The sequence below is a fragment of the Pundamilia nyererei genome, unplaced genomic scaffold (assembly GCF_000239375.1).
Source record: "Pundamilia nyererei isolate P.nyererei 1_Seehausen unplaced genomic scaffold, PunNye1.0 scaffold00336, whole genome shotgun sequence".
Taxonomy (NCBI): Eukaryota; Metazoa; Chordata; class Actinopteri; order Cichliformes; family Cichlidae; genus Pundamilia; species Pundamilia nyererei.
The window spans coordinates 26,120-52,892 of record NW_005187737.1 but is presented as its reverse complement, the minus strand read 5'-3'; the positions used below and the strand labels follow the sequence as shown (position 1 = coordinate 52,892).

At 39.6% G+C, this 26,773-nt stretch overlaps 1 protein-coding gene across 1 annotated transcript; it reads left to right on the top strand.

Annotated features, from left to right (window-relative positions):
- The first annotated feature begins 352 nt into the window (after positions 1–352).
- kcnj10a (potassium inwardly rectifying channel subfamily J member 10a) lies at positions 353–22,277 on the top strand. The gene is made up of 6 exons (XM_005751963.2): positions 353–611; positions 10,216–10,605; positions 14,583–14,794; positions 15,918–16,049; positions 16,402–16,579; positions 21,267–22,277. Exons 2-6 carry the CDS (start codon positions 10,224–10,226, stop codon positions 21,674–21,676), a joined length of 1,314 nt encoding a protein of 437 aa, XP_005752020.1. The 5' UTR covers positions 353–611; positions 10,216–10,223; the 3' UTR covers positions 21,677–22,277.
- The last annotated feature ends 4,496 nt before the right edge of the window (positions 22,278–26,773 follow it).

The following is a 26,773-nucleotide window of genomic DNA, read 5'->3' as shown; positions in this document are numbered from 1 at the left end:
GGGCATGGCACAGCCTCACAGAGATGCACCGACATTATCCATTCACCGAACACTGGCCAACGCAAAACTGCAAGAAGCCAAGTTTTTCGTTTTTTCTTTTCTTGCCTTTGATTTGTAAATACCTCTGTTTCAGTGCGACAACTTCCAGGCTTGTATCTTATGACCATCGAACATTTACATGAGAAAGTTGACAAAGGCTGAAACAGCGGAGGAGGCCTTGCAACAAAGAGTCCCATTTATAGCGTACAGTCAGGGAGAGACACTGAGAGGGAGGGTAGGAGGAGAAGCTGGGAGGGGAGTTGAATTAATGAATTAAAAATGTTGCGAGGCAGCGTCCGTCTGAATAGTTTTGGGTTTATATAGAGAGGCATGCTGGGTGGACCCTGGAGGAGTGGACAGCGCAAGCTTCTTTAACTTGTCCCTGTGGGGACACAGAAGGCTTCACATGCAAGGAGAGGCAGACTGTGCTCATCCGATTACATAATGATCCAGCAACAGTGAGCCGGAACCGGTACTGCCAGTGCCAGCGTGCTGCTGCGGTACACTGACTGACCGCTGGGACTCCTCATCCAGGCCTCTCCTCTCCTCTGACGGCTTTCATGTTTTTCTCAGTGAGTTTTTCTTTCTTTCTCTTTCTTTTAATCTTTTTTTTATGTATTTATTTATTTTTTAGAAATATAGGATGTCAGCAACGTAGGAGGACTGTGAAAGAAAACTAGGAAAACAACGAGATGAGGTGAAACATGCGAAACGTGTCAACAAGTGCTATTCGTTCAGCACCCTGAAATTTCACACCTGTTTTGGAAGGCAGATAACTTTCACCTCTTCCCACATGTTTGGTGGAAAGTGAAATTAAGTACATTTTTAAAATTTCCAAGCTGTGGGCAAAGTGAAAAGTTAAGGGAAAGGTAAGAAATGCAAATACTCTTAAAGGAAGCGCATAAACAATCTGAAAAACTATTCTAAAATGTATATTCTGTAGCTGTTTCCACTCACCAAGACATGATTATAAGGTTAAGTTTTGTATTGTTTTGATATTTGTGGTTAATGTAGCTGACATATGTTAAATCTTGGAATAGTCACTTTTTCTTGCTATATTATAAACATGAGAAATCCTGCAGTTTAGTCTTTGAACTTTTTTCTATAGGCTTGAGGGAAACTGGTGCTCAGTTTTGTTGCAGCGGCTGTGTTGTGTTTACAGTGCGGAGGGGTATGAGTGGTGTGTAGCAATGGATGAGTTTCCACTTCTAAATCTGTGCACTGTGACACAGAGTTCATGTAGCTTTGAAGTTACAAAAGTTTCCAAAAAACAAGCCTGACTTAGTCATCGAATATTTAATTTTGGAGCTGGATGTATCGGAAGTCGAAGATTGTTGGCACTGTACCACAGACATACATTACTAACAAAGAGCTCTACAAACCACAGAGGAAACAACAGGTGTGGTCTGTTTCACTACTCTACAGAAAATCTTTGCTGGAAATATCTGGTCAAATGAATCACTTCTTCTCATTGAGAAATCCCCAGAAGCAGCCATTCAGATTTATATCAGATTTATAGTAGCTTTGGCTACTGCTGACTTAGAAGAAGATGGTAAAAGTCACTCCTGAGTAATTCCCCTGTGGCCAACAGCCGCTCGCCATTGTTTAATATGGGCCAGCGTCGTAACTCTCCAGTCACTGACTCTTGGAGACGGAAGTGAAAGTGAATTGTTTCATGGTGGATTTAGATGTAGTCTGGTACAGTCTGATGCTATTTTGAGAAATACGTCTGGTCACTGTAGACACTGTTTACTTCCTGTTTTTAAAATGTGAATAAATGTAAATCACATTTTATAGGTGTAGAAATACAAACAATCTGAACATTATGTAAGTTCAAGTTAAAATGGCAGAAAATGATGTCTATAGTTTATTATGACACTCATATGGAGTTGCATTTAATGGGGAAATGTACTGCCGGAGGTGCATGCACTGAATGAACTCCAGCAGCTTCAGATGCACAAGCTTTAGTACGTTCTGAATAATAATATTATTTACTTGTAAACAAACTGCATGTCAGATATTAAACATTAAGCAATTGGTTGCAAATTATACATTTAAAGGTATATTCTGTAATTTTTTAGGTTAGTTAATAGGGAGAAAGGATATGTAGAACTCCAAAGGCAGAGGAGAAGATGAGTTGAAGGTGTTTATGAGCCATGAAGGGACATCTATTCATGTCTGCACCTTCAGACTTATGACATTAAGGATCATATCTATGGATTATCATCAGAGAAAGAATCCCCTTCCCCAAAGAAATAAAACATGAAGGAAAGCGACAACACCACCAGCATCTTGATAAAATGTCACCCTCTTCCACCTCACCACAAGCATGATCTCCTGACCTGTCAGGGCTCTAAGACACAAATAATTATTTATTGTCACAAATAATAATTATCAGACATTCAACCCTCCTGTCTCCAGACAGCTGCCAATAAGCCAGCTAAACATCAACAGCAGGTTACAAGCTAATGCTATGTTGGTGAATGCTAGGCTCAAGTGTCCTTAAAATCATACGTTGCCTCTGATAAAGTGTTTGATTACATTATCAAATCATATGAGAATTTATTTGCTAAGCATCCGTGTCCAACAATGTAACATTCACTTCAAAGATAGCTAACGCCGGCAAACGGAGCTAATAAAGGCTAACAGCAGCTAACAGCGGAAACAAAACAGTAAAAGTTACCGACAGTTCAGCACATACTCAGCAACTCATCTTAGCATCCAGGGCTGGACTGGGACAAACAATCGGCCCGGGCATTTTGACTAGAGACCGGCCCACCAGGTATTATAGGAAAAACCATAAAGCCTTTGAATGAAAACAAACGCTGTTGTCACAGTGATGTATACTGTGTTGTTGGTATATATGCATCAGTCTAATAAACTTAAACCTACACCATCCTCCCTATTCTGGTACTCTAAACAGTACCCGAAAGTAGACTGCTTGGTCGAGTTAACTTCCAGAACTATCTACAACAAATGGTGAAAACCTGAAATTAAGACAGAGAAGACTAGAGGTGAGATGTGATGCTGCTGTTGTTTAGCGCGACATCCGCCGGTTTCTTCTTTCTGACGCAAAGTGGGCGATAAACGAACAAGAGAGAAAAGCCGATCAGCTGATCATTGATCAGTTTCATGATTGACGTAGAAACAGGAGAGGATGAGAGAAGAAGAGGCAGCTGTGCAGCAAAGACACAGAATAACTGCAGCTTTGTGTCTTTTTCATTGTAGCTGAAGTCTGGGACAAACTGTTCCTTTTCACCTCAATACGAAACGCGTAATATTTTCTCTGAATACGAGACGATTCCGTTTTTTACGGGATGGTTGGCAACTCTAATAATTAACCTTATAAATAAAATAAGAAAAACAAGTTCAACATCAATAACATCATAGAACCTGCCCAGCAGTATATAAACTCCGTCGTGCTAGCTAGTACGCAGTACGAGTTATTGTAACTGACTGTAAAAAGTCAGCATAACGAAAATAAACTCCACCTAAACTTGATTTATATCTGACCCAGTTAGACTGCAGGTCATAACTTCTTACCTGAAGTTCAGTTCACCACCTCAGGTCTCTGCTCCTCCTGCCTTTCCGTCATCCACCTGCCAGCGTGTTGCATCTGCTGGCCTCCACCACTTGCTAATGTTACTGAATCTGTGGAAGCTCCGCAATAGCCACCACCAAACAACTGAGTTATTTTTACACATCTCCCAGCATCTGGCCAATCCACCACCTTTCATTGTTTATACCGTTACGGGAAAAAAACCAAAAAACCCCAAAACCCATTGGCCCATAAAAACGAAAAATCACCATTGGCCGATGGCCAGTCCAGCTATGAGAGCATTTGTAATTGGTCAAAAGTGAGTTTCACTGACTAATCAACTCATCATCCCTTCACAAGTAAGTAATGGCAGATGCTTCCCACCTGGCATTGACAGCTGAGGTCAACAGCGGCCCAACAGCCTTCCACAGTTATGGAAAAACTCTGGGGTGGAATACAGTGCAAGTGGTATTTCAATCATGCCCCAATTTAATGCTAGTTTTGTCTCTCTTGGCTGAATAAAACATGTTCGTCCCGTAGCTGCAACCATAGCTAGAATTATGCAGTTGAATTGGGAGACTTCAGTTGACTGCAATCTACTGACATGTAGCAGTGAAATATGTTACACACTGTAACTTTACTAATGTGTGCTACTTAGTCAAGGTTCCCACTAATTATTCCCAAACCCTCTAAATAGATTCATCTTTTATAAATATGCCTTTTGCAATAGTTTAAATAAAGTTTTCACATACAAAGAACAGCTCGAGTCTGCAAAAGTTTTAGTGTCTGAACTTCAGCCATGAGACAACAGCAGCTCATTTGCATGGTAGTGTGAGGTCCAGAAAGTTTGTCTTGTTTGGCCTGAGCAGATGCCCTCTTGGCACATTGTTGATGCTTAGATTGTCCTTTCAGTCCAGTGCACAGGCCGCTGTGGTGTGGCCAGTGGTCGCAGCCATTCAAGCTGTGCTGTATAGACTCTTTTCAGTGCAGCTTACTGGCTGCTGTGGGTTCTTTATGATTGTGGACCCTGGATGGAGGCCCTGAGTAGAAGGGATTACTCTCGCCTCTGGAATACTAATGACGCTCTTTTGTCAGCGATCTGCTTCCTCCACCTTCCCTCCATCTTATTCCTTCCTCTTTTTCCCTCACCATCCATATCTCTCTCTCTCTTCCTCTTTCACTCTTTTTGTCATCAGATGTCCAACTTTCTCTCCATCCTCCCCTCAAAACTAATTATTCTCTCTCTTACCCCGCCTCATCTCGGCCCCCTCACAGTGTCAAACACTGCATACTCGCACACCATCAAACACATTCGCAAAGACACACAACACACACACACTTCAGTGCTCAGTTCTCCTCTCCTTTATCCCCGTCTAACTTGCTCTCTCGTTCACTCACTCAGTCGTATTTTTCAATGGTGGCTTTTGTCCCTTTCATCTCCGCAAAAACAAAGGATTCTTGTGCACACAGGACAGAGGGAAGGAGAGGGCTGAAGGGCAGGACACAGAGGAAGAGATCCTAACCTTGAGTGGTCATCCAATAAGTCATGTTGAAAGTGTGGGAATCCATCAGTCTTACTGTCAGCAGGAGGGATATTTGCTTTAGCTCAGCTAACATTGGTATTCTTACCCTCTAAAGAGACATTTGATGAAAATGAAATTGTAAACAGACATTTTGGTTTTTATTACAGTTTGCTTTAGTATGTCTTTATTTATTATTTGTTTATAGAGAAGTGCCCATCTATGGATGCTTAAAAATAGCAAACAATAAATTTCTTTATGTCTAAGACTATACTGACATAGGAAGTGTTGTTGAAATTTAAAGTTTTTCTTATCAATAACGCTCATGAGGAGATCTTTGTAATAAATCTCAACTGTTGTCCAGCAATTATAAAGTCAAAGTAAAAGCAATGCTTGACATTAAGAATTCATCCACAGAAGAAAATAGTGCCCAAACAAATGCACTAGCACAGGTTTTTCTACAGTGCACAACTTTGAAATAATATTTTACAAACTTGAATGTGAAAAGATTCAGATGCTGTGTAAAATGCAACTAAGAACAGAATTAAACGATTTGCAGATCTCATAATGCCCTAGTTTATTCACAGTAGAACACTGGGCTGGCAACAGGTCTGCAAAACGAGTGGGTGTGAAAAGAGCATCTTGGAGAGTCAGAGTTTCTCAGAAGTGAAAAATGGGCAGAGGTTCACCAATCTGCAAAAGCTGCATCTACACATTGTAGAACAAATTCAGGATAATGTTCGCTAGACTACAATTTTATGAATACCAAATCAACTACAGTACATATTATTGTCAAAAGATTCAATTTAATGCCAGATGCCAGAAATTAATACAGGATGTTGCATTAAAAACAAATGATTCTGTGATGGAAATCCCTGCATGGACTCAGAAACACTTCCAGAAACCACTGACTGTGAACACGGTTCACTGTGCCATCTTAAAAATGGACTGAGGCAAAGTAGAAAACTCTTCTGTAGTCAGATAAACTGAAATTTAAAATTTCTTTTTGGAAATCATTGACAACATTCTCCATACTAAAGAGAAGAGTGACGATCCAGCATGTCACCAGCACTCTGTGTGCTGCATTGTTTGGTATGGCAGTGTACTAGTATCTATTTGCAACTTGCACATCTGTATAGGCACCATCATACTGAAAGGTATAGCAGGTTTTAAAGTGACACATGCTTCCATCCAGATGAGATCTATTTGAACAAAAGCCTTGTATATGATAGCAAAAACATTGTAAACCAAATCAAACTGCACAACAGTGTGTCTTTATAGTAGAAGTGTCAGTTGAAAGAAGAATGGATGTGACACAGTTAAACACGTCCCTTCCTCTATCCTAACATTTTTAAGACTTGTTGCTGCCATAATACACAAAATATCCTTCTTTTTTTCCCCTTAAAATAGTAATTTTTAAAATGGGTGTGTTTTCCGGGCCCTCTGACCACCACCAGTAGGCAGTGGGTAAAGTGTCTTGCCCAAGGACACAATGACTGAGACTGTTGGAAAAGGGGCTCGAACCGGCAACTTTCCGGTTACAAGACGAACTCCCAACTCTTGAGCCACAATCGCCCCGTGGCTGTTTTAAAATAGCCTAAAAAACAGATCCTGATTCTTTATTATAACTAAATTACCCATATTTCACGTGTTCTTTGCTTTATTTGTTTATTATAAATGGCAGACAAACATAACTGGAGAGCACAGTAGAAATATTTCTCTTTTGAGCTGTTGGAGTGTAAAATGAGCTAAAATAAGACAGAATGTTGGACTTATAGTTACCACGTGAACTTAAACATGATAAAAAAGAAACAATAATGCTGTTCTGTGTCTGCTTAAGGTTACTATATGCCAATATTGTGTTGCCACTTGGTTGTCTTTTCCCCAAGTTAATAAAATAACCTTTTACTTAACAGCTAAAACAGTGTTCTCAGTTGAAACGAGCAGGCTTGCTAAGACAGGGACTAGTTTCTTGCTAAATTCTAGTATTTTTGTGGTATTTCAGGACAGTAAAATTGAATATACGGAATAAAGAAGGCCTTATCCTTTAAATTAGTTTTAGGTGATGCATGTTTTTTTTGGACTGTGTTGTTTTTGCAAACCACACATTCCTTTGAACAACAGCTGGGGTTGTGTTACTAACGCTAACTGCTCAATATATATCCAAAGCACAAGTGTGCATTTACTGTATGTGTAGGCAGGCTTTCTGTAGGGTTCAGAGTTCAGCTGGAGATGGACAAGGCCAATCACATGTGCCCGCCCCAGACCATGCCTTCCTCCCCTCTTGCTCCTGTCCACATCTTAGTATTCATAGCAGTGCAGACTTCAACACAGATCTCTATTCATTCACTCAGTGTGAGCTGAGCATGGAGAGAGGGGAGACAGGGGTCAGGAAGGACAGGAAAGGACAGTGTGTATCAGATTGCAACGATCCTTAGGCCTTTGTTTGTGTTGTTTTTGTTTATGGTTTTGTTATATTTGCTCCGGAAAGCAGAGGCAGTTTGAGACAAAAGGGCTGTTTAGTAAACAGCGAGCGCAAGAAGAGGGAAGAAAGGAAAAAGAAGGATGTGTAGAAAGAAAGAGTGCAGCCCAGATGAGGGTGAGGTTGTTGAGAGCACAGGAGGGAATCAATAAAGTGACAATAAGTGTCCATGGCAGCCAGAGGTGGGGTGGCAGGCCTTTTAGTTAATATACCATTGACACTATGAGAACCACTTAAACCATCACTTATTGTACCGTCACAGGGTATTGCCAGTCACGCACATGCACGTGACAAACTCTCTAGTTCAATGATGAAGTCGTAGCTTTGGATATTAAGCCATAGGCATTAATATGCTGCTATGATGAGTGAGTCTTTTCATCACATTTTGGAGCCTGGCTGCAGGGATTTGTTGTCAGTCCTCCACAGCAGTATTAGAAAGACCTGACCTCCAGCTGGCTTTCCAGTTCATCGCCAGAAGGTGTTGGATTTACTTACAAGCCCATCAGAGTCTTCCAAACTCTGAAAATCATTTTTTCGGAACTGGATTTGTACATTAGATCACTATTGTGTTGAAACAGGAACAAAAACATCAACAAAATGCACACATGTAACGTTGTCCACTGACATACTGTAGTTATTTCTTATGTTTACTTTTTATTTTTCTATGGTAGACATTTAAACATCTCTGACTAGCAAGTCAGCTCATCACCTGCTAAAGCAGCATTAACTTACATGCAAACCTCTATTTTTCGCTAATACCAGAGCAGCTACACTTCCCTAGCTTCTACTACACACTCTGCCAGTGGCGGTCCTAGCCTGTTTGGCGCCCTGGGCGAACACTCCCTCTAGCACTTTTTCTTGATATTTATTTATAATCACCTCTGTTAATCCTTGATATTTATAATTGAGTGATCTGTATATAATAGTGCTATTTCTTAAATATGTAAAATCTGTAACATAATGTATTGTTTGGAGTTTAGTTTGTTACTGTTACTGTTACCAATTCTTCTTGAAGCAACTGTAACCCACATAATTTCCTTAGGGATTAATAAAGTATTCTGATTCTGATTGTTTCAGGATGACCTGCCATTATCCAATGACACATCTGCTTACCTGTATCTTTTGCTCGTTTTTCCTCCTCTTCTTTTCTCTTTTTCCTAGACTGAGCACCTGATGGCTTTGAACTTTTCTTGTCAATCTTCCATTGGTCTTAATTTTGCACTCCAGTATGAACACAAATCCTCCAACCCGAGGATCACCACAACATAACCTACACCTTAGTTCACAGATTCACTTTGTCTAGGCTCTATTTCTGCGATTTCGCACAACCCAGGATTCAAATCATGAATACATAATGGTCATGGATTTACAACATTATGAAGGAAATGTGCTCTATTTGGAAGCAGATAGAAAACCGATCTGTGCCTATGCCATCCCCAAAATGCGCTGGCCTGATGTCGGGGCAGCATGAGTAGGAGCAACTTTCTTTGCTGATGCTCGTGATGCCGCCCTGGGCAACTGCCCATGTCGCCCATATCAAAAACCGCCACTGCACATCCCTCGCTAGATCCCCGTCACCTAAATTAGCCACTAATACTAGTAGCACTGATAACAGCAGGCTATTTAAAAAAGCTAGATTTAGCCACTGTAACACCAACCAACAGAAACTCCAGTTTTGAAACCTCGGCTTTATCTTTACAGTGATCTTCACGAATAGCATACTAGACTTTCATTTAGTAAAACTGTAGATTGAACTTCTTGGAAAGTTGGAAAGTAAAATCAACCACACAGCAACCCATATTACTCATCAGAGTTTTAGATTGAAAATTACTCTAAAAAGCACCAACACTACAAAGGGGGTTGGGGGGAGGGGGGGGGTAGTCATTCAGAGCAGTGGAGGTAAATCCTAGCTGGTGACCACAGCATTAACAGTTTTGCTACTAATATTTCACTAAAAATATTCAAGACACTGCAGAATTTGGGCCTTCTGTGTTGGCTTTACTCTTCAAACCCTAGTGTTATTTACAAAGTACATGTGCAAGAGGGCAGTTTGTCATGTGCTGCAAATGCTTCACAACTAATGTCAGTCTTAAAGTAAAAACACATTAAGAAGGAGTGAAAACTGCTTTTAGAAAAACTGAACAGGGTGTTCACATCCGTGGCTCAAGTTTAAAGACCTCTTTTTCTTTTATATAAAAAAAGGTCACTGGTGCATTCAGCAGCTGTCTAGTGCAACCAACATGTGAAAGAGCCTGTGCTTTCATGCTTTTAATGTGAAAGGGCAGCTGTGCCTTCAGTGAAAGAATAAAGGGGTCTTAAATGGGCCGCCGTGGATAGCTAGCAACTGTCCAGCTGAAAATGTGCCTTTAATGCCTCTCTTCTTCTTCTCCTCTCCTCCTAAATGTTCCACTCTGTCATCTTTCTTTTTCACGTGCTTATCGAATTCTCTTTTTCTTACGTCCTTCACTCTTTCATTTTAAAACACCCGCTGTTCATTTTATTTTACTGCCCATCCAACCAATTCCCCTTTATTCCTTACTATCCTTTCCTTTCTTTTCCTTCATACTTCTTTTGCACACCTTTCCTTGTGTCCTTACCTCTTGCTGTGTCCTCTTTCTTTCTCCAATACCATGTAGCTTTGGTCATGACCTCAGCCACACCGCCTTCCTCTGAAGGCACCTCCCCTCAGAAAGTTTGCCATTCTCAGACGCAGACTGACATCACCAAGCCCCTGCTGACCCCCACAGATGGAACTGGCGGTCATGCAGGAGTGGGAGGAGCTGCATCTGGAGGTCCAAGTGCTCTGCGAAGGCGGCGGCGTGTCCTTTCTAAAGATGGGCGGAGCAATGTACGCATTGAGCATGTAAGTGGAAGAGGGGCGCTGTACCTCCGTGACCTCTGGACGACTTTCCTGGACATGCAATGGCGCTACAAGTTGTTCCTCTTCTCGGCTACCTTTGCGGGGACCTGGTTCGTGTTTGGAGTACTTTGGTATCTGGTGGCCATGGTGCATGGAGACCTACTAGGTAAGCATGAAGAAGGGTCGACAGTGGAGAGTCAAACGAGAGGGGAAAGAAAACTACAAAGTAAAAGCAGAAAAGATTTTAATTGGCCTTTAAATGACACAAAAATTGAAATCATTAATTCAAAAGAAGCAAACTGTCATTCTGAATAACTCATGTCGTAAAGGGAAAGTGCCTCAATGGGGGAAATAATAAGTTTCATTTTAATGGACAGAGACAGAAGATCACAGTACATAAAAGTTAGAAACTGATTACATATCGATGTGTGAAATAAGTATTTGATTCACTACAAGCCACGTAAAATTCTGCCTCACAAAGATTGCCAGTGTGCCGATGTGGCACACAGGTTTCAATCAATGAATCAACCAATCAAAGATATTCCCGATCCAACTCCTTATGTATATAAAGCACACCTGTCCACAAAACAAATTTCTCTGATTCCTGTCTCTCCATCACCATGGGGAGCACTAACCAGTCAAAGCACATTGGGAATAAGACTGTAGACTTGCGTGAGGCTGGAATGGGCTACAAGACCATCAGCAAGAAACTTGGTGAGAAGGTGACAGTTGTTGGTTTCATTACTTAGAAATGGAAGAAACGACCATCAATTGCCCTTGGTCTGGAATGCCAAGCAAGTTGGCATGTCTAGTCATTAAGGACATGATTGGTAACACACGATGCTGTAATGGATAGCAATCTTGCAGTGACGTTCCTCTGTTCAAGAAGGTTCAAGGAAAAATCTAAAGGATTCAGGCTTGGGAGAAAGTTCTGTGGTCAGATGAAACCAAAATCGAGCTCTTTGGTATCAGTTTCACAGCAACTTGAGTTACTGTGTATTGACGAAGCGAAAACAACACCACCACCGATGTCAAGCTTTTCCTAGAGGACCTACTTCACTTCCTTTCCTCAGTCAGAACACTGAAGATGAGTTGTTGACAGGTCTTCTAGCACAACAATGACAAGCAGACTGCCAACACAATAAGAGACTGGCTAAAGAAGACGCACATTAAAGTCGTGGAGTGGCCTAGACAGTCTCCAGACCTCAATCTATGGGCTCGAATTGTGGTCATAAATATTTTGTACTTGTAAATCAGGATTTGTATGTGTAAAAAGAATTTGTGTGTGTAAAAAAAGATTTGTGTGTGCACACAGCAAAAAAAAAATCCCTGTGAAACTCTGCACTCAAGTTTCAAGTTACAAGTACGAATTTTGACCCTATTTTTCTTCCTTTCAGCTGATAGGTCAATGTCATGTCAATCACAAATTGAACTATCCAATCAGAGAACAGATTGGTTTGGCTGTCGGAGCGATGCTTTACTGAGCTGCAGGTCCTTGAAGGGTAATACAGTTTGAAGCTGGAGGATCTTTATATAAATATTCCATAAGGCTCATACAAGCTAGGTCCTTTAACTTTTGGTAGCTGTTGAAAGGATACAGTTGTGGTATACCAGTGGTCAGAAATACCATTATTACTTTAGTATTACTTTAACACAAAATCAGTGTTGAACTGGGACCATTGCAATGAGTCACACTATGCAGCATGAAGGTGGTTTCACATCGGACTTGGCATGGATCTAGAATTTGTTGCGCTGACTGCTGAGCTCTGCTTGTATATCGTTTTTTAGCGGCCGCTCTAGGTGTACTAGATGCACCTGATCCTTGTCGTTTCAAAACATGTATCTCTCTGACTTTATCTCCTCTATACGAGAGTTTGTGTTGAATCATGTTCAAATGTTTAATAAAAAAGTATCGCTCATTCATAACGAGGAAAGCTTTGTAACTGTCCCGACTAGTGAAGAGTGTGTCAATTCCACAACGCTGCTTTTCCTCCGAGGTCAACAGTGCATTTGAAAACGCTCTGCTGGTTCCTGTGTAAGAACGTCAACCTGCGAGAAAAAGTTTACTTGGACACACGCAGATGCTTTCCTTCAAGCGGCAGCTGAGATACGCTAAAGGATTTAGAGAGTTTGTCTGAATAGAAATGGGCAAAAACCCCCTGAGATTTGCGCAAACCTTGTAACCAACTACAAGAAATGTCTTAGTGCTCTACTTGCCAACAAGGGATTCCCCACCAAGTACGTTTACCAAGTCACGTTTCGATTGGGATCCACTACTTATTTCATTCAGTTGCATGCAAATCAATTCTTAACTTTTAGGTAATTTCTGTCTCTCTCCTATAAAATGCATAAAATTAGAGACTTTTCATTTCTTTGAAAGTGAACAAATTTACAAATTCAGTGGGTGATCAAATAATTATTTAACCACTGCATACAACATTTCATCAGCAGTAGTGTTGCAGTAGTAGTAGTTGGCAATTTCATTAAAGTCTTAGTCACACAGGCCTAGAGACTGGTTACCAACTATGTTGATGCCACCAGTTCCAAGGGAAAAATTTGCATTAACCGAACAGTGGTTTTTAGAGGCTGGTAGCTGTCCAATCATTTGCTAATGCCACATTCACGCAAGCATAGAAACTGATCATAGAAACCAATCAGAAACCAATCAACCTAGCAACCCCCGGTCACTAAAGTGCGTATTTTGATGAGTTAATTTTAGAGGTTGCTGACAGTGCTGCACTCAGAACCTGCGTGACAGACGCTGACGTGACTGCAAACTTGTGCAAGTTGCTGGTAACACTGGTAGTGAAACTGTGAAAAGTGCAACACAAACCAGAAACGGAAACGGTTCACCCGCAGAGTTAAAGCTGTGCTATTTGAAATGTGATGACTGCAGCAGTAAAGCACATCTTTTACGCTGAAGATAAGTGTTCACCCTTTCTAGTTTGTGTCTCACAGTTTTTACATTTCAATGCTGCACAGAGAGTAGACTGATTAGTGTCTGCAGACATGTGCGGACCTTTCATGCAAACTGTGAGTTACTGTGTCAATCTGCCACTGATTGAAGGAATGACAAGGAAAGAATGAGCTTTGCTCACTCAGCGTTAGCCAGCAACCTCTAGCAACCACTTGCAACTGATTGACAAGACACATTTTTCCCTCGTGAGTGGTTGTCAGATCATTGCTAAGAGGTCTCTAGCCCCGAAGCCTTAGTTAGTTACTATTCGATAGATTTCCATGAAATAAACATCTGGTAATCCCTTTCATTTTTCTCCCGTGCCACCATGATGTTGACATTTTTAATTTTAAGTGTAATAGATCAGTGACTATCAGGTGGATTGTAATGAAATGAGGGAACCTAAACTAAGATTTCACACATGGTCAATATTATACTATAATGAAGTGTTTAACTGACATGAGCTGAAAAAAGAAATTAAGAGTGTTAATCAAGCAGATCTTATTAGGGCATTCCCACATATTTTGTTTGAGGGTTCTCTTCAGTTTCTGGTGCAGGTTTGCAGGGATGTCACTGTATCCTTTACCCGTCGCTTGTTATGGTAAGAACCCAACAGCTTGAAACAAGTTTGAAGACCAAGCCAACATTTGGTCTCTTTCTCATGTGTTTCAAGCCATTTTCTGTTTATTTTGTGTTGTAACGAGAACCACACATGTCCTCTTCGTATATACTCATTCACTGTATATAAAGTTCTGTCTCTCTCTTTTTCGTTGCACAGTCGAGGAGTGTATCAGGTCACATTTCACTGCGTGTTATACCTGTATAACCATGCATGTGACAAATAAAGAATCTTGAATCTCTTGAATCACAAAAACAACAACAACAGAAACGGCATCAGTATTTAGATAAGTAGTACATTCCAAAGTACAGCACTCAGCAGAACATCGTTTTGCTATTGGACAAATCACTTCAGATATTCTATATTTTGTGAATTGTTACATTTTATAGTTTTTAAAATGTTATAATCCTTTACATTACTGCCTTTGCAGTACGGTCACACCTTTCTGTAAATGAGTAAACAATGAAGAAAGCATGACAAAGGCAGGACAGTGAAGGCTGGGAAAAGGAACATTGTAATTATCCTGTAAGTGATTTGCAGATCTTTCTTTCTGCCTACATTCTCACAGAGTTTGACCCCCCCTCCAACCACACGCCGTGTGTAATGGAGGTGAAGACCCTGACAGGGGCCTTCCTCTTCTCTCTGGAATCCCAAACCACGATTGGCTTCGGCTTCAGGTGCATCACAGAGGAGTGTCCTGTAGCGATTGTCCTTCTCATCTTCCAGCTGGTCGTCACGATGGTGATGGAGATCTTCATCACCGGCACCTTCCTCGCAAAGGTAGTTTTAAGTTTAGAAGAAATTTTAGAAATGCCAAATTTGATCATCAGAAAAGTTGTGAAAGAGAACAAATTAAGTCAAAATAACTGTGCATCTTGTCCTTTCGTGTACATAGGATTATGTATGTGCATACAGTGGTCCCTCGTTTATCACAGGAGTTACGTTCTAAAAATAACCCCCGAGAGGTGAAATCCGCAAAGTAGCCAACTTTATTTCTTACAATTATTATAGATGTTTTCAGGCTGTAAAACCCCTCACTACACACTTTATACACTTTTCTCAGACAGGCATGAACATTTTCACGCTTTTCTCTCTTGTTTAAACACTTTCAAAGTTCAAACCTTCGTAGAAAAATAAACCCAGTATTATAGAATGAAACCAAAGGCACCCATGGTTGCCTTTGACGGTGCAAAACGTTTGGTCGACATTATTGTGTTTGTTGGGGAGAAAACTTACAAATACGGCATGAGACCAGTCATGATTGGCTGGTCTACAGCCAATCAGGACGCAATTTTATTTTATTTAAAAACATAAATAAATAAAAAAGCATGCAAAATTGCACCAAAAAAGAAAAAATCCCCGAAACAGTGAGGCCGCAAAAGGTGAACTGTGTTATAGCGAGGAACCACTGTAAATACAAAGTAGCTTACTTAAACCATTTCTTCTTGCTGTCTGCCTTCAATGTTGGATTCTTTGTTCAGCATCTTAAACATGTATTTTTAAAACATGTGGGTTACATTCTTATCACTGTTCCTTTTAAGTATCTTTTGACACATTTTCCCGTCAGCTGAGGGGGTTGCTACACGTACCTCTATCTTTTGCCCTCATATGTTTTCTTCACAGTATCATTACAGCAATCAGTATCCTTATTAAGAAATGTCACGCTGCGTGTTGGTATTACAGCATATCAGCACTCATATCTATCATAATGAGGTTTCTCGCAGCTGCTTCCTCCTGCGTGTGGTCTAAAAATTCAACAGTCTGTCTTGTCAACACGATCTTGTAATTTCCTCCTTCAATGTCTTCTTTTTCAACATGTCTGGGTTATTTTGTTTCAAAAACTGAAATAAGAAGCCTGATAAATATCGACAACAGCTTCGACTTTGCTTTTCTCGCCTTCCAGGTTGCTCGTCCCAAAAAGAGAGGAGAGACGGTGAAGTTCAGCCAACACGCTGTCGTGTCGAATCACGAGGGACGGCCGTGCCTCATGATTCGAGTGGCCAACATGCGTAAAAGCCTGCTGTTAGGTTGCCAGGTAATGCAGCAGCACCTACAAACTGATTATTGCTGCTTAAAATATCCTTTTGTAATATATGAAAGCCTTCTTCCTGTAACTGTTTGGAGTTACTATTTATGTTTAGTTCCTGGAAAGTTTGTTTTTCATTATGAGTCGCTTCATGTCTATAAAACGTTTTCCTGTTATCTGAATATTTGCTTTGCTGAGGAAAAGCTTGCTGGTGACAAATAAAGCGAATGATACGCATCAGTGCCTTGCTCAAGGACATGGAGATGATGGCCAGTGCAGGTATTAAACCTGGGGCCTTCTGGTTACAGGATGCCTTCTCCAACCTCATGGCTACATTTACTCACTGCATCTTGGCTCCCAGGTGACGGGGAAGTTGCTTCAGACGTCCCTGACAAAGGAGGGGGAGACGGTGCGGCTGGACCAGAGAAATGTGCCTTTCCAGGTGGACACGTCCAGCGAAAGCCCCTTCCTCATCATCCCTCTCACTTTCTACCACATCATTGATGACAACAGCCCCCTCAGAGCCTGGGCAGCAAAAGGTAAATCCCAGCTCGAGTCAGAATGATGTGGAAGGATGTGATGAATAAGTCAACAGATAATTGTCGTTTGTCAGTTTACAGCTATGATTCCTTTACACATCATATGACCACTGTACTTTAAATAGGGATCCATGTACTGTAAATACTAATGAAAGTGGGCACCGTGACCTCATCAATTAGTTTATGGTTGACTGTTTTAAAGCCTCAGTTTGGCTCTTAGTCATCACCGTAGCTCACAAAGCCATGGCTTACTTAGAAAGACACTTTTATTATTCAGTGTGACAATAAGCCGAAGGTACTTTTCTTGGTTAGTGAAAAAAAAACTGTAACAAAAACTTATTACTTATTTAAATGATTAAGTTGAAAAACCCCGCTCTTCCATGTGTCTTTTGTTAAAACTGAAAATTAACCAAGCATGGAGCTGATCCGATCGACTACTGGGAAACTCCTGGGTAAATCACAGATAGTCATCGCTTAAGAAATACTCTGTTTCAGCTAATAGTTTCACTCTACATGGGATCATAATTTACAAAATTGACATCATTGTTGTATTCAGATGATTTTAAACTAGATTGACAACAAATAAATAAATTCAGCAGAACAATGAACACAGCAATAAATAAATAAGTAAAGTCAGCAGTTGCTTTATTTTCCAAAGACTTCTATGCAGCTGGACTTTTGTAAGAATGCAGGTTTAGGGCTTTTTCCCACTGGCACCATTTTTCAGATCCTGAGGCTTTTTATATGGTGGACACGTCTTTTATTAGGGTCTAATAAAAGCTTATCTGCTTTATGCTGTACTGTATGAAATTTATAGCATGTTGAATAGTGCAGTGTGATTCTGATGAACTGTAACATGTTACATGTAAACAGAAAAAAATATGAGTACCATGCAAAAGATGTGGATGTGCTGCAGAACACAGAGAAAGGTGTTCGTACTGGGTAAACACAGATTTTTATTTTTTTTGTAGATGACCTTTGCTTGCCAAAATTTATGTCTAAATGAATGAAACAAACCTTTAATTTACAGAAAATATATTTTATAGGAACATTAGCAGACAATCAGGAGCGTTAAGCAATTTGTTTCATTCAGTTCATGGAGAAAGGAAACTGAAATACGCATCGGAATATTTTCAATTCAAAACACACACATCTGTTACTCCTGTTGTCTAAAATGATTCTCTCAATATTAACATTAAGTGTTGACAAGTCTTAGAATGTGACAACCGTTATGTTATTTCTAATTTCTCAGTCTTATTCTCAACCTCCAAATCAACCACTTAATGACAAAAAATAAAGATATTATATTGTATGAAATGGGTTCTTTATTTACATTTGCTTTGTATCAAATGTATATCATTGACAGAAGTTTTACTGTATGCACATTGAGTATGTATGTGCATGTAGGTGTGTTGGTATTTACGGTCATGTGCTGCGTGCTTGGCTGCCTCTCGGTGTCCAGTGTTGGGCTTGTTTGGCTCTATGAGAGAGGATTTCTCTGGCTGGAATGTGTGTGAGAGAGACTGCCAGAGACACCCCTCATTAGAGCACAATACTGTACAGTCTGGAGTGCTGACACGAAGCCTGCACAGATCCATTTACAGGAACTCAGGCCTGATGGAATCGTACTAAAATGACTCTATATATATATACACTATATATACATATATACATATATATGTAAACAAATATTAATATTATTAATTGTTTTGGTTTCTATAATGGTTAATCCACCTGTTGGTGAAATCTAATCTACAAAAAAGCAGAAAGAATAGTAAAGCACATCACTATTTTGGATTAAGAAACCCAGTTAAAGTTATTTACTTCCATTCCTGAACAGAAAAATTGGTTCTAGTTGTTGAATATTGTGCTCGACTAATTTCCTGACTTCTCAGAAGTGTGCCGGCTCAAATGTGGGTATTGAAAATGCGGACTCAGTTTGTTATTTGTATATGCTCCATAAGGTTTAATTTTAAACAAGCTTTTGACAAGTTTCTAAAATATTTCTACTGTAATTATGTTTCATTTTCACTTCCTCTAAACTAAACAATAATTTGCATTTGCAAGAAAAACTTATTGAAGCAAGCTTTCATGACCACGAAGCTTACAGCAGTACAAGCACTAAATCCATCTTAAAGACTCCAGATCTGTATCATTGTGTGTCATATCATCTACACACTGATGTAACCTCCTGCATGAGTAATAAAACGCCCCGAAAACATTTTATCTTTCAGTTCAATATTTAACTTGTTTTGAGTTTTTCTTAGTAATGGAAAAACTGTCATATTTCACGTCACTGATCTGTTTTTCAGTTGTTAACCCCTTTACACACTGACGTACAGAAAGTATACGACTGCTTCTAATGATTGTGAATGCATGCATGAATACCTCTCATGCAAACTTCAGGGACACAGAACACAGCACTACACTTATGGAAGTTCAGCAGTGAATGCCTCCTTATGGGATCTATGGGAATTTGGCTTCAAGTGCAAAAAAAACCCTGTTTCTCTACAGTTGGAGCAGCAGGGCAGAATACTCTGGCTCTCCAACTGCTGAGACAGAGAAGCACACCTTAACCACGTCATCACTGAAAACTCCATGCACAGAAACTAAAAACCAAAAGGCTTGCACTGAATCGTGTAGTGAAAGTCTTTGCTTACAATAATCTAGGGGATTGTGAAACTTTAAAGTGCTCGTCAGCTGCGAAAGACATACTTTTATAAGAAACTGGTTACACCACAAAACTACAGCTACTAAAAAAAAGTAATCTGTCATATTACAGCATTACATAATGAGAAAAGTAACTCCTTAGAGTGACAGTTTTAGAAATTGTCATGGGGGCATAAAGTTTTATACTATAAACTGTATTTTCAAAAGAATACATTTGAGTCGAGTTGATATTGGTAGCCCCGCCTCCATCCTTTAATTGGAAGAAGCTTCTTGGTTTTGCTCACAGTGAGACGTTAGCTAAAAGCTAACAGTGAGGGCTTCAGAAATGTAGCACTACATCGTTCTCCTCCCCCACAGCTCTCGTCATCAGTGCTATGCAGAGGTGCAGGTGCTTCATAGTGTTGAGTTCCCAGGTAAATAATGAAATACTTGCACAATGTGACTGCCATCCTCTCGACTGTGTTCCCAGTCCACCTCACTGACACAACTGCAGCATTGATAATTTAACCATGCATCTAAAAGTCAGAAGGACTTTAAAATTTATTTTTCTGTCTTCTATCAAACTAACAAAGTATTTTTTTACTCAGCCTATTCATCAATATAGAAAACAAAACAAACAAACAAGAAAAATGATGCACAAGGATCTCAACAATTCTTACACTTTCTTAAATATCTTACCTCACAACAATACATCAAATTACTGAGAGGGAACTGTACTCAGAAAAAAAAATGCATATCTTGTGGTGAGCAGGCCTCTCAGCTGAAATGCAAACAGTGCAGATCTCTAGAGGCGTGCTTGGAAGATCACTACATGCGGATGAGGCCTTTGCTCCGCCTGTAAAAAGGCCAACAGAGAGAATCCCGTGTGTATTAGTGGTTGCGAAATGTGGTGTTGTTGCCGTGGTGGGAGTGATTGTGGGTCTGGGTGAGGGGAAGACATGTTTACACAGATGAGTGAGTGTATTCTGAGTGAGGCCTGTTGATGCAGGTGTTTGCTTGTTTGGGTGCTGAGGTCGTGCACCGATGATGAGTATAAAGTATATTTTGTGTGTGCTTCTAAAGTACGTTCCACCTGTCTGTGACTACGCAGCAGCGCTTACGCTGCAGGCTTACTGACATTTCAGAAATGAGTTATTTCATTATTTGTGTGTGTGAGAGACTGTGTTGAGCGCTTTTGACAATGGAAAGTCATAAGTGGTGACTTTTCAGTGAACAGTCACTGTTTGTGAAAATGTACTAAAAGTTTTTGCTGATAATTTTTCCTTAAGTTCTGTATATTTAAGTCTGTGAAGCAGTTCTGTGCATGTTTGTGTGTGTGTATGCGTGTGTGTGTGTGTGTGGGTGTGTGTGTTTGTAACACTCATTTTCCACCGCAAGAGGCTGCAGCTTTGCCCTTTGTTCTAAGTAGTGCTAAAGGCACTTCCGAATGAGTGTTAATTTCTTCAAGCACTCTCAACAGAAGGCGTTTGTATTGTGTGTTAGCAAGTTCAAGTATATAAGACACAATCTGCAGTGTTTGTGCTTAGGTTACAAATGTATTGTACTTTGCTGGGCGTAGATGAGTGGAGTTTTTTACCACTTCCAGGACCCAAGACCGCATGTCTGTGGACATGAGTTTAAATAAACTGTGCTCTGATGTTAGTGTTTAGTGTTTCTGCTTTTCACACCAACTCACAAGATTCTACAGTGGTTTCTATTGTAGTTTACATTTCCTCATATGGAGGAAGGCCTGTTGCCTCATGATGGAGGCAGATTTGTAAGAAAAGCCAGAATATTTTTTATTTTTGACATGTGAGAGAAACTGGTCTAGACCACTTTTCACACTTATATCTCAACAACTGTTTTCTCTCCTGCCTCTTCCTTTCATACTTATGTGACTTGTAATCAGTGCTGCATCATATAAAAACTTTTATGCATTAACAGAAGAATTATGTGTTTCTGTATCAAATTGTATGTTTTTTTTATTAATGGGCTAAAGCATCAGAAACCAGTCACCTCGATACTCTTCTGGTTCTAGGTGGTGGCTGGACAGACCCAGAACTGGCTGACTTTGAGCTGTTGGTGATCATGAGCGCCACGGTCGAGCCAACTTCCGCCACATGCCAGGTTCGAACATCCTACCTTCCCGACGAGATCCTCTGGGGCTACGAGTTCCCCCCTGTCGTCTCCCTGTCCCCGTCAGGAAAATACGTGGCTGATTTTGCCTTTTTTGACAAAGTGGCAAAAACCAAAACTCCGCCCCTTTTCAAGCAGGGCCTGCCACCAGATGTGCAGTCGCAGGGGTCCCGTCAACGTAAGGGCAAGGAAGACGGAACGGACTTGGAAAAGATGAGACTGGAGGAGAGCTACAGGGGGGAGGAGAAGGGCCGCCAGAGAGGGCGTATTCGGGACAGCAGCCCACTGAGTGTTCGAATTAGTAATGTGTGAAAGGGTGAAGAAGAGGTTCTGAAAGTTGATGTGAAACCGAGATCAGGCAAAGATAGGAACAAAGAAGAAGCGACCACATTCTCATGAAGAAGCCTAAACTGCCAATGCATGAGTTATTCTAAAGTACGTGGCAGGAAACTGAACACCTGGGTGTTAAGACTGCGCATGAAAACCAGACACACTCTTTAACCACAAGGCTGTATACGAGAACAAACAAAGAAGATGTTTACAGCCTTTCAGAGTTCGAATATCAAGTTACAAACCTGACTTATACAAATCGACAGCATGCTAAAAGATTTTTGGAAAGGATTTTCAATGATGTCAACAAATTAGTGTCTACACCGTATTTTTTTTAGAGAAAATTGAACGAGATGAGCCACGAACTTCAAAGCAAGTTCAATATACCCTGAGCATCTTTCCATTGTCTACATTCACTTACCCTAGTAATGGCAGTCAAGTGGTCACATGAAGCTGGTTATCAATTTGCTAAATTAACCCAGGGTTTCTCCTACATATCCATTTGAAAGGCAACAATAATACAGGCTGAATGTAACACAGCTGCTGCAGATAAATCAGCAGTGTCAGTGTGTGTGTGTGTGTGTGTGTGTGTGTGTGTCAGCGTGTGTGTGTGTGTGTGTCAGCGTGTGTGTGTGTGTTGGGGGTGGGAGGGTCCTAAACAGTGGTTTAATATTAAAATGCATGTATGTATGTATGAATGCATGTGAGTGCTTTGGTCAGTAAGACTGGAAAAGAAGAGATGATATATTAATAAAGTTTAGCCTATTTGAATCCAGGAAATAAAGCCAGCAGAAAAGGCCAACTGTGTGAATTAAAAGACTTATCAATATCAAAGCTCTGTCACTAAGACACAGGAGAATGATGCTCATCAGGGAAAAAAGAGACTTTAGACAGTATAAAAAAACCCTTTAGACCCTCCTACTGTCTGAGCAGAATCTTTCTACTGTCTGCGGAATCTTCCAGGAATGGTGACGCTATTTTCTGGAGAACTGATTGGTCAGCGAATTAGGTTTGCAGTGTCTTTTTTAGCACCAGACACTAAAAAGAAGTCATGCATTACTCATTACTTTTCTTTAAAGTAATTCAGTACATTACTTAATTGCCAAACAGAATATCACAGTAAAGCATGCGATAGACACGCTGGTCAAAGTGTCAATTTCATGCTTTACCTATCCAAAGCAGTAAATGGACATGAATGCAAAGGTTGCATTACTAGCAGAGGGAGATAATAAATTTGCTGGCAAAGTTTTGGTGTGATATCAGGTTGAAAGTTATTCATTATACTGCTGAGATTACTTATTGTTACTCCATGAAATGACCTAAAAAGCAGTGTCCCATAATTACCATTTAAGAATATAAACCTGAGTCTACATTCCCACACATCAGCACAAATCAATATCCCAATGAGGACACACACACACGATCATTTATTTCATTTTTACTTATGAAAACAAAGCAGATGAAAGATGAAAACCAGAGACTTCAAAGCCGTCGCCACAGTGATTCTACTTTAGAAACATGAACAGGTAGAAACAGAGGCTTCAGTCTGACTTCTCAGCAGTTTGTTACCTGTTAAAGTTCAGGGTCTGGCTGCTGGGCTGGGGTCGGCTTCACTCTGCTTTATCATCACTCTTGGCTAGCTTAGTGTTAGCATGCTGCCTGTGCAGATGGTTGTAAAGAGCTGAAGTTGCGTTAGTAACATAATGCAGCCGTTTCTTTCCCAGAAGCTGTTTGCACTTTACCATCACTTTTTTTTTTCTTCCTCCAGCACACAAACTGAAATCAGCTGATTGTAGCACATGTGTGTGAGAAGAAGACAAAACCTTTGTTCCATGTTTTTTCTTTGGATCCTCCTCCCTTACTTTTGCAATGAAAGCAACAACATAAATATACATACAACAAATGTTAACTGTAATGCAATTATTGGATTACAGTAATGCATTAAATTACTGTGTTATTGAAAAAATAAAAACACTGGATTTTAATATAAGAAATGAACCACCTACATCATACAGAAAACCCAAGATTAACCTGGATAAGAGGTTACTTTGTAGCACAGTCCTCAGGGTAGCAGATAAAAAATCAATCTGTAATAAAAATCATCAAAGTTAAGGATTATTTAGGATTTTTTAAAACATTTTATCTAAGAAGAAAAATGCTGAGGCAATTCTGGCTTGAGAGTAGTTTTACAGTGAAGCTGAAGGTTGGATGTGTTGATTCACAGGACTGGTTTTGCTTTTTTGTAAAAATAAATAAATACCTGCAACAGGTAACAAGAACTGGAACTGTAGTATTTGTAATGAGGGATTTTAAAGGGCAGTACCAACATCACTATGTGAAAAATGAGCTCTTTTATTCAGACGTCTCATTGTGTTCGTTGGAGTACATATATGTTTAGTAATGTTTTAGCATTTTAACTTAAACAAAAGGTGGCATTTTATACAGACAGAGTAACTGAACTAACTCTAATACTTAATGCACTGTATTAATATGATTTAAACCATGTGGAGTTTTGAGTGCGAGCGAGTTTTTTTACACCTTCAAACTGTTATCGAGTGAGTGTGATAATACTTTCTGTGTGTGGATGTTGAATGCGGATGTTAAATGTGAACTGTTTTAAATATTCTGTACAGTATGCTTTGTGTAGTCCCACAGAAGTCTTGAATCGCTGTGCTTTTAAAATAATCTTTTAATGCTGTTACACCATGATAACAAGTTAGCCTGAGATAACAAAGGTTGTTTTCTTGTGGTAACGACTATTTAAAAAAAAAAAAAAAGGTTGTTTACTCTTTGTTTATTAGACAACATGAGCTTCAAGCAAACTACAGGAGGACTTTTTTTTTTGGCTGTTTTGAATATGCTTATTAAAATACAGAGGAGTGTAAATTGTTGATAATGCGTTATTATTTCTGTAAAGATCTATTTTCCTCTTGGTTTTCTATCAGGAATCATGACGGCACTTTTCATGTATCGTTAATCCATAAAGGCGACTAATCATAAAATAAATTGAATAAAGACACATGAATGGGTTTATTCTGTCAACCCTAGTTTTCCGTCTCATCAAAACAGAAAGTAAAATTGTGTGTTTATCCTTGCACTCAGATAAGCAGAGGTGTTATTTTCACCCCTATGGTGAATCATTTTTGCGGCTTTGTGGTGCAACAGGAACATCAGACAAACAGCGGCTTGTGTTTTCCACCCTTTTATCATTACTCATTCCTACGAGCGGAAATTATTCTTTATAAGCGCTTTACAATTGGTTTACAAATGTTGTGGCAATTCTTTCTGATACAGACAATTGAGTTATTCAAGTTATTCTAAAATAACAGCATTAAAAAATTCACAGCATCACAGCCTTTCTTGGCTTCTGTACACGTATGTACAGTATGTATAAATATTTTATCTATATTCCTTGTTTCTGTATGTCTTTGACATCTTGTGTAAAGCTTTGTGTTATTGTGGCAGATTAACAGAGTTATGATAAAAGTTTACGGGGACTTGCTGACTTTGACACAATAAGTTCAAATATTTTATTTATTTTTAAGGAACCCAGTTTTATAAAGAATACATGCAAAAAGATAGTTATAGCAAAAAGATCCTTTATTTTGTATTTTCTCGCCCACATTAAATGACCAGCAGAGATAAAATACTAATATGGATTCCTTCGCTGGTGAAGAACATGAAAAATATTCAGAATAAGTAAAAACACTTAAGTACGAGTCTCTGATTAAAGGCTTCCTGTATAAGCTGTATATGTATATGGTTCACTTGTAATTCTGGAAGCTCATTGGTCTAACTGCTAATACACTTTCAAGTGTGTCTTTAAATAATAAATGTTTTATTTGCAACATCCAGAAGTCTCTGATTGTGTGTGTGTGATAAAGTATTCGTCTTTGAAATATCTGCAGATACCGTCTGAATTATGAAACAAACACTTAAAAAATAATCTGATGACTTAAGTCATACTTGGTGCTTTTATAACAACTTATGATGAATATTCAGCCTCCAACCATCCTGATCACACCGCAAATAAAGTTCTGAAATCTGAATTAGCTCAAAGCACCAATAGCTCATATTCCATTAATGAATAATGGGGCCATTACTTCTGTATAAATTTGGACTAAATTCATATTTCACAAAACTATCCAAAAGTGCAAAACTAATAATAATCATGATGCTATAAACTGCTTTACCACAAATACAATATTACTGCTAAATTTAGCTGATCAGTCAATTCAAATATTAATTTTATGTTTGCTAACAATCAGCTTTTGCTAGACTTTGACTTCCATCTTATTATCTAGTTGTATTTTTTACACTTTAAGTGGAAGAGTTTGGAAGAGTTTCAGAATATAAATATGTATATGTATAATGTGTGTTGCTTAGACTCAGCCTACTTATTTACATTTTATTATTTCATTTATTTTATTTGGCATGTTCTAAAGCTCTGGTGGTGCTTGCTAATCTGGTGAGACTTTCAGGTAGAAGGGTGGGATTTGGCGGGTAGGTGTGGTGTCCACTGTGTGTGTGAGTTTGAGGAAAGACCAGCTACTGCTATCATGTGGACATTTGAGTCTGTAGACAAGCAGCACGCTGTTATATTCATGGCTGACCAGTCACCTGGCGTGTGGAGCTGTTTTAACCTACCAAGAGGTAATTAGGAGTCTGAGAGGGTTTTTTCAAAACCAATAGACCCTGTTCATGAGAAAACGCTGACTTCCTGTTTTAAGACCAGATGTAGAGTTGTATATTTGCGGTAGCTTTATTTTGCGGTCAATTGCTACAGCGAAGGTGGACTCCAAAATCATGTCCAAAATATGAAAACAGAAAGATCGTGTGAAGTTACAAAGAGGAGAAGGTGGGAAAACTCACCTGTGCTGTGTCATTAACAAAATCAAATGATCAATTTTGATGTTTGAAGAGTGTAGATCGATTGGTTGTTTACATCACTCAACACAAGCACAACTGCATTACAAAGTCAGAAGACACATCGTCCACATTCAGAAGCACATTTCTGTATAGTGACAGTTCTTATGATTTAAACAGGCAAATGTTCACCTTTTAAACTATCAGGAGCCA